Source organism: Mastomys coucha, unplaced genomic scaffold, assembly GCF_008632895.1.
Source record: "Mastomys coucha isolate ucsf_1 unplaced genomic scaffold, UCSF_Mcou_1 pScaffold21, whole genome shotgun sequence".
NCBI classification, from domain to species: domain Eukaryota; kingdom Metazoa; phylum Chordata; class Mammalia; order Rodentia; family Muridae; genus Mastomys; species Mastomys coucha.
This window is the reverse complement of record NW_022196904.1, coordinates 13,941,536-13,949,512: the sequence shown is the minus strand read 5'-3', so window position 1 is coordinate 13,949,512 and position 7,977 is coordinate 13,941,536. Positions and strand designations below refer to the sequence as shown.

Here is a 7,977-nt window from a genome sequence, read left to right as displayed (position 1 = left end):
ACTCACTCTGTAGACCAGGCTGGCCTTGAACTCAAAAATCTGCCTGCCTCTTCCTCCCAAGTGCTGGGATTAAAGGGCTCCACCACTGTCCAGCCTTTTTTTTTTTTTTAAAGATTTATTTATTTATTATATATAAGTACACTGTAGCTGTCTTCAGACACACCAGAAGAGGGCATCAGATCCCATTACGGATGGTTATAAGCTACCATGTGGTTGCTGGGATTTGAACTCAGGACCTCTGGAAGAGCAGTCAGTGCTCTTAACCTCTGAACCATCTCTCCAGCCCAGTCTTAGAACTCTTGTCCTGTTTCAGCCTCCTAAGTGCTGGGATTACTGGCCAGGGAAAATGGTTCTAAGACAAAGTTGTAGTATATCCCAACGGGAACTGAATGGATAAAAGTCTAATTATAGGCTGGGTAATACAAAACATCACCACCCCATGGTGAGGAGGGTCAGGGGTGTTTCTTAAGAAAAATGAGGCTGGGCGGTGGTGGTGCACGCCTTTAATCCCAGCACTTGGGAGGCAGAGGCAGGTGGATTTCTGTGAATTTGAGGCCAGCCTGATCTATAGAGTGAGTTCTAGGACAGTCAGAGCTACACAGAGAAACCCTGTCTCAAAAAAAAAAAAAAAGTGCTCTTCTGAGTACTCATGTTTACTTCCTAGAACCCACATTGGGCAAGTCATGGCTGCCTGTAATGCCAGCTACAATACAAAGCACCTGACACCCTGTTCTGGCCTCTGTGGGTACCTGTACATACATGGGCTTATATTCACACAGGCACATACACATGGTATATATATATATATATATATATATATATATATATATATATATATATATATGAAAATAATAAAATATATCTTAAAAAAAGTAAAGGTAGGGAGAAGCGCCAGTAGATAACAGTGTTTGGTGCATAAATAGTACGACCTGGGTTTGAACCCCCAGCACTCATGTGAAAAAGGCTCCATGCATGCCTAGGGATGGAGACAGGAAGATTGTAGGGACTTCTGGCTGCTAGCCTAAGTCAGAGTCCCTGCTTCAAGGGAATAAGCTGGAGGGTGACAGAGCAGGACAAGCCTCTGACCTTCGCACACATACCCATACCACCAAATGGAAATGCTTAATTCTAGAAAGATGAGATCTGGCACTTGTGAGGTGGAGGCAGGCCAGTCTGGTACGGCATTTTCTCAGCTGAGACTCCCTGTTCCCAAACAACTGTAGCTTGTGTCAATTTGACATAAAACTAGCCAGCACAAGGGGTTTAAGGCCATCCTTAGCTCTTTAGTGAGTTCGAGGCAGCCACCCTGGGCTACATGAGACCCTGTCTGAAACCAAAAATGTAAGAGATCCATTCTGAAGAGGCCACTTCAGCCAGACACTTGCTGCTTGTGTATACTCTGAACAGTGGTTCTGTATCTGGGGGGAGGGGTCATGGAGAGGAGCTGGAGACTGATTGGCTGTGGTGCTGGCAGGGCCGCAGGGCTGGCCTGGGCAGTGGGGGCGACATGACAATGTCCATGACGGGCCGGGAGAGGTCAGAGTACCTGCGCTGGAAGCAGGAGAGGGAGAAGATCGACCAAGAGCGTCTGCAGCGACACCGCAAGCCCACAGGGCAGTGGCGGCGGGAGTGGGATGCCGAGAAGACCGATGGCATGTGAGTCAGTCTTCTTTCTGCTGGGTGCTGGATCCAGCCACTTTGTCATCATCATGGGTATTGGTGATATTTGCTACAGCTGGCCGTGTCTCAGTGGTGTGTGGAAGCCTGCTTTTCCTCTTCTCCTTTTGCTACTGGGGATTGAACCTATGGCCTCTGGCATGCTGGTACTGCTGCAGTGCTAAGCTAGGCTCCCAGAACCTCACTAGGGGAGTTCTAGGCAGGTGTGCTCTCCAACTGAGCCATCTTGACAGCCCCTATTCCCCACCTTTAAAACTTTGTATGGATGAGTGTTTTGTCTGCATGTGTATGTTTGTGCACTGTGTGCATGCCTGGTACCCATGGAGGCTACAAGACAGCATCCATCCCCCTGAAACTGGAGTTACATGTGAGCTACCATGTAGGCACTGGGAGATGAACCTGAGTCCTCTGGAAGAGCAGCCAGAGCTGGCTGAGCCAGGTCTTCTGTCCTTTCACCTTTCTTACTTTTCAAGGCAGTATGTTAACTAGGCTGGCTGTGAGCTTTCAGTCTTCCTGCCTCAGCCTCTTTTTAGTATATTTCATATAATTTGTTTTGCTTTTTGAAATGGTTTCTCTGTGTAGCCTTGGCTATCCTGGAACTCCGAGAGATCCTCCTGTCTGGGATTAAAGCCATGTGCTTCCATGCTTGGCTTCTGTGTTATTTTTATTTATTGAGAGAACAAGAAAGCACAGAAGACAGCTTGTATGGGAAAGTTCTATGGTGTGGGTCTGGGGATTAGTGGCAGTCATCTTTACCTGTTGAGCTGTCTTGCTGGCCCAACTTCCTCAATTTAAGTGCTGTAATTATAGACTGTGGAGCTTAAGTGGGCACAGAATTCAACATCGTTCAGCCTTGGCCTCGCAGATGCCCAGCTTGTATAAGGAAAGTTTTGTCATGTGCTTACATGCCTGCTGGGTTGTATTGATCCAGGTTAGCACAAGGTTCTAGGTCTCCCAGATTCTATATCTCCCTGTATGATGAGCTTCACAGATGTTCGACAAGGTACAGCCAGCACAGGATAAGGGATGAAGAAAACCTACAGCTGCTGACCCCTCCTGGCTGTCTTCCCTGGGCTCAGTCAGCCTGCTTCCCTGAAGATTGGTGGCAGAGTGGTATTCTTTATTGTTTACAAGACCTCAAGGACAGCCTGAACCTGAATTCTCCTGCCTCTACCTCTGAAATGCTAGGATCCCACGCCTGGCCCACAGTTACGTCCCCCCTCTGTTTTGAAAATGCATTGAATGCATTCATTCTGGGATGCAGGCTGAGGGTAGCAACCCTAGGAGACCTGCCTATCTTGATGTGCTAAACACACAGGGTGCAGAGGTCAATGAGGAAGTGATCCATCTTTCCAGCCTCTACATTTTTGTTTCAGAGGCCACGTTCTATATCTTTGCCTGGCTTTGCCTCCATCCATCATTCTACCCTCTCCCTGTCTAACCCTTGGCCCCTTGAAGCTTCTTTGTTTTGTTCTAGCCCTGCTTCTGACTCTATCCTGCTTTTTCCTGCCTTTCCCTAGTTCCCTCAGCAATTGCTGGCTCTGTTCTCTTTTCCTAGGTTCAAGGATGGTCCAGCCCCTGCCCATGAACTGTCCCACCGCCATGGTGAGTAGTATCTTGGAAAAGGTTAGGCAGTGGGGTTTGAATATGGCATGTGCTGTGCCCCTTTCCCCTAAATCCTTGGATCTGCGCTTCTCTTGTAGATGACCAAGCGTGGGCAAGACCTCCTAAGCCTCCCACTTTTGGAGAGTTCCTTTCTCAGCACAAAGCCGAAGCCAGCAGCCGCAGGAGGAGAAAGAACAGCCGGCCTCAGGCCAAGGTGGCCCCTCGCGCCTATAGGTGGGGTGCTCCCCCTTGGGACATGCCCCTCCTCAGCATGCTTGGGGGTGGAGTCCTCTCTGGCTGTCTTGGCTCGGTATCTGCTATCTCTTCTGCCCTCAGTGCAGTGTGCCAGATGTTCTTTGAGGAGAAGTCCATCCCAGCCCTCACCCAGTCCTTATCCCTTTGCTCTGTCCACTCCAGTGACCATGATAATCGCTGGGAGAGAAAAGAGGAAGCTGTGTCCTCAGCCCCTGAGTCTTCTCAGTCCATATCCTTGGAGGAGACGCCCACAGAGGTAAGGCAGGGCAGGTGTAAGGTAGAGTGTGTGTATGGGGGTTTGTGGGGGTGACTGGTCCCCAGCATTTCCTTGATCTGCCCGTGTTCCCAGCAGCCTTCTGAGACCCCAGCCCCAGCTCATCGGCCTCCTGAGGAGGATGGTGAGGAAGATGTGGGGGAAGAGGAAGAGGGAGAAGAGGGGGAAGATGATGAGGAGGATGAAGAATGGGAGGATGTGAGTGAAGATGTTACTGAGGACGAGGAAGAGGACGAGGAAGAAGAGTTTGAAGAGGAGGAAGAGGGTCCCAAGGACCAGGAAGCAGCAGCTGTTCCTGATCACCAGGCTGAGGCTGAGCCTGCTGGGAAGCCCACCTGTGAGCAGGTGGACCCCGTGCCTGCTGGGCCCCAGGAGTTGCTGTCCCCAGTCCCCGTTGAACCTCCCAGCCCCTTCTCACCCTCTGAGGACCACCAGCCTGTGTCTGACTGGGGTGAGGAGATGGAACTGAATTCTCCCAGCACTGCCCATTCACCTAGTGCCCACTCTTCTGGTGAGGCCTGGCCTTTTGGAAATGCTTGAAACTGGTTGACTGTGTGTGTGTGTGTGTGTCTGTGCTTGTGTGCACAAGGGTGTGGCTGTGCCCACACCTCCTTCAACCCCCATGGCAGGGACAGGCAGTTGGTGCCTGCTTCATGCCCTTATCCCAATTCCCAGAGCCTGCTCTTGCTGGTTCAGAGCCTCTCTCCAATAAAAAGTTCACTTCCTTAAATGACACCCACCCCACTGTGTCCTTGAACCCCCCCTTGCTCCCCTCATGTGGGGAGATGTTTGGAAAAGGAGGAGCTTGACTGAGCCTCCCCTTCTCCAGGAGGTGACCAGCCAGCCCTTGCCTCCTTGGAGAGCAGGCCCAGCTTGGCAGGAACCCCGAAGTCTGAAGAAGAGGGGTCTGAGGCATCTCCAGGTGGGATGCATGAGGCTGGTGGAGGTGGGTGGCCTGCTTGCCTTCCTTGGGGAGGGAAGGGCTTGGGGATAGAAAAGGAGTGTGTCCTATGAGGGCTCAGAACAGGGCATGAGTCAGGTGCTATGCTGGGTTGGGCCTGGAGTCAGGCCTTTGTGGTGCTAAGGGTGGGCTCTAAGGCTCCAGCCAATATAAATTTTGAATAACGCTGGCCAAGGAAGCTGGGCTCAGGGAAGGAACTAAAAGTGGGATCTGAATGTTTCTAGAGGTAAGAGGCTGAAGCAATAGCAATTCTGGTTAGAGGTCTTGTAAAAGTAAAACGTGGTTAGTTAAAGGTAGGAACGACAGGAAGAATGGAGCCTAAGACTTAATCTGAAGGCAAGGTCAGCGATTTTTGGGTCGGACCAGAGTGGGATTTTGGACCCCATGGGAGTAGAAGCAAGAGACTGTTCTTGGTCACCTTAACAGGGTCAGCCAGGTCCCTGCTTGTGTTTATCTTTCAGTTCCTCTGCAGTAGAATAAGATGTGGAGCAGAGCCCAGGAAAGGATGGATGTCAAAGGGATAGTGGGAGTGGAGGCCAAGGGCAACTTCGGGAAGGGGCCAGGCCAAACAGGACAGTTTGGGGTCCTGGGAGGAGTGGGCGAGCTCATTACACTAGCACTTTACAGTAATCGACTTGGCCCAGTAGTCGACAGGGTTAGATTGGAGGGGGTTCTGCTTCAGGGGCCTCCTGAGGGTTGAGTAAGCTGGAGGCCAAGTTGTAGGTGCATTTGACTGAGGTGGGGGGAAGGGTGGGTCGGGCAGGCTGGTCCTCCATTTACCGCTTTTTGTCTCTTCAGAGGTGGGCCCCGAGGGCCAGGAGACGGCGGAGATCACGGACTTCCAGAGGGTGCGTTTCTGCAAGGTGGTGGCGGCTGCTCCGCCGCCGGGGGCTGCCCGCTGACAGCACCAGCAGACCAGGGTGCCTCGCTCTGCACTAACCTTCAGCTCCTCTGCTTCTGCTACACTCTGTCCAGGATAGAGTTAAACTTAGTGGGGAGGAGGCAGGTTAGCAACGAGCCCGGCCGGAGGGGAGTCTTCTTCTAATACCCAGTGGGACCAGTCGTACGATACTCGTCTGGCCGGCCCTCGGAGTCAGTCCCTGTGAGGCCTGGGTGTGCAGGAGCCTGCAGCTAGGGCTTGAATTAAACGCGTGCTACCGCCAACCTTTGAACTGTGCTGCTAGCTGATCAGGCTAGGCTGCTGTGCTTGGCGGGCTTTGATGTGACGGAAGAGGCGGGACGAGAGTGCTCCTTGTCATCCTCACACCTCTCCCCTCCCACCCCGCAGGCCGTCCCTCAATCCTGAAGATGCTGCTGGGAGGGGCCGCAGCGCAGGTTTGCCTGGCTGCCAGGCTGGCTGCTCTCCTCCCTGCAGCCCACCCTGGATCCCTCGCCTCTAGGGAACAGAAGTTTACGCTGGTGCGGAGTTACTGGGGAATGAGCCAGCAGGGTTGATGGGCGGAACTAGGTCTCAGAACTCTTGAAGCAGTCCGGGGAGGAGAAACTGGGAGGGGCGGGGCCGGGGCTCAGTGGGCGGGGCTAGCGTTCAGAAGCTCTGTAGGCCTCCTGCTTCAACAGACTAGGAACCTTAGCTCCGGCGGGCAGAGGGTTGCTAGTGTGCGGAGCTGCAGTCGGTGGAAGAAGGAAGGGGTTCAATGGGTGCGGAGAGGGTTACGATAGAGAACAGGAATTGGAGGTTGGAAACCTGACCGGACTAGGGCGGGAGAAGAGAGAGTGGGCGTGGCATCGAGGGGTGGGGCTAAAATCTTTCCTTGGTAGTGGTGGTTCAGAGGCGGTGGGGGCGTGTCTAGCATGCAGGCTTGGCTGAGCTGGGAGGCGGTCCCACGGGGCGTGGCCCTGGAAGGGGCGTGCCTTGCTTGAGGCGGTCCCGGGGTGGGGGCGGGGTCGGTGCAGGCTGAGTGGGCAGCGCGATGCGGGGCTCGAGCTGCGTGGGCAGTGGTGGCGAGAGCCCAGGTGGTACGGGGCTGAGCGAGGGGCCCCGTGGCCGATGGCTGCGGCTCGCCCCTGTCTGCGCCTACTTCCTGTGCGTGTCATTGGCCGCTGTGCTGCTTGCTGTGTACTACGGGCTCATCTGGGTCCCCACGAGGCCGCTTGCGGGCCCCGCCGACCCCCTACCCAGCGCTGCGGCCGCTCCATGTGCTAGAGCAGCACCGCCCGCCCCGCCTCCAGCCGCATCCTGCTTGCTTGGGGCCTCCGGCGGGCCACGACCGCAGCCAGGACTGCCGCGGAGCCGCCGCCACAGCCGCCGCCCAGCTGCGGGAGCGTCGCCGGAGACCGCGCGCCGAGCGCCTGGATAGTCTGGCCCGCCCCCACCTTGGCCTGCGCCTGTCTGTCTACACCACCGGGCCTCGCCTGCGCGGCGCCGCCTCTCTCCTGGCCGCGGTCCTGATCCTGCCAGACATTATCCCACCCCGCTCCTCCCCGGGACCCAGCGCTCATCGGCAATAAACTCCAGCCTCAGCTGGCTTACCCGGTCTGTGGTTGTCGGCCTCGCGCGCTGGTCTCTTCTAGCCCCGTGACCGCGCGGCCTCAAAGGCTTTCCTCTTTCATTGCTCGCATGCAGTTTTTGGGTTGGAATGGGGAGAAGTGGCTTGCCATTTTTCGGGGCCATTGAAGGTCAAATACTGTAAAGGCCTTAGCAGTTTTCGGGGTGTCACGGGCTCTCGTATAGCATCGGAGACAATGGTGCGTGCTGGAAACTGCAGTTGGTATAGTTTACAATGGCACCCGTGTACTAGCTTGTCCTGGTTTGGGTGGTGACGGGACATATTTGCTGCTATGGAAGTATGGAGCATATAGCTGAACCAAAATCAAACTGTTCTGCATTGCTGTTGGTGCCATGCTGAGAAGCTGGTGTAGCTTCTGATAAAGAAGTCATGCGACTGAGTCCATTTTCCTTTACCCATGACAGTGGCTTGGCCGTAGGAGGGCCTGGGATATACCCTGCTGCCCTGCTGCAAGAAGGGGGTTTCCTTTACGGCCTTCCTTCCCCCTAGGCTGGACAGCATCTGGAACCTGAGGACTTGTCAGATGGGAGCATGTTAACCTGCCCTGCTGGTTCCCTTCTGCCCTACCAGCATCCCCCACGGGATGATGTGCAGCAATGTACTTAAACCTCTCTGGTCTTGTAAAATGAAGACAACACATTGTTGCGCAGAGAATTAAACTAGTGATCCAAACCTGA

At 54.2% G+C, this 7,977-nt stretch overlaps 2 protein-coding genes across 14 annotated transcripts in view; both read left to right on the top strand.

Annotated features, from left to right (window-relative positions):
• Window positions 1-6,182, top strand: part of Ccdc9 (coiled-coil domain containing 9) — a 13,011-nt gene extending 6,829 nt beyond the window's left edge. For 5 of the 13 annotated variants that reach the window (XM_031385432.1, XM_031385422.1, XM_031385424.1 and 2 more), the window contains 7 exons: window positions 1,475-1,656; window positions 3,236-3,282; window positions 3,381-3,516; window positions 3,700-3,793; window positions 3,887-4,322; window positions 4,641-4,757; window positions 5,571-5,936. In XM_031385432.1, coding sequence (XP_031241292.1) covers window positions 1,475-1,656; window positions 3,236-3,282; window positions 3,381-3,516; window positions 3,700-3,793; window positions 3,887-4,322; window positions 4,641-4,757; window positions 5,571-5,674 — 1,116 coding nt within the window. In that variant the 3' untranslated portion in view covers window positions 5,675-5,936. Of the gene's footprint in view, window positions 1-1,474; window positions 1,657-3,235; window positions 3,283-3,380; window positions 3,517-3,699; window positions 3,794-3,886; window positions 4,547-4,640; window positions 4,758-5,570; window positions 5,937-6,060 lie in introns of those variants that run through there. The other 8 variants (XM_031385429.1, XM_031385427.1, XM_031385430.1 and 5 more) reach the window with 8 other exon arrangements.
• Window positions 6,183-6,303: 121 nt separating this feature from the next.
• On the top strand, window positions 6,304-7,977 carry Inafm1 (InaF motif containing 1). Its single transcript, XM_031385436.1, has one exon. It carries the CDS (start codon window positions 6,704-6,706, stop codon window positions 7,088-7,090), a length of 387 nt encoding a protein of 128 aa, XP_031241296.1. The 5' UTR covers window positions 6,304-6,703; the 3' UTR covers window positions 7,091-7,977.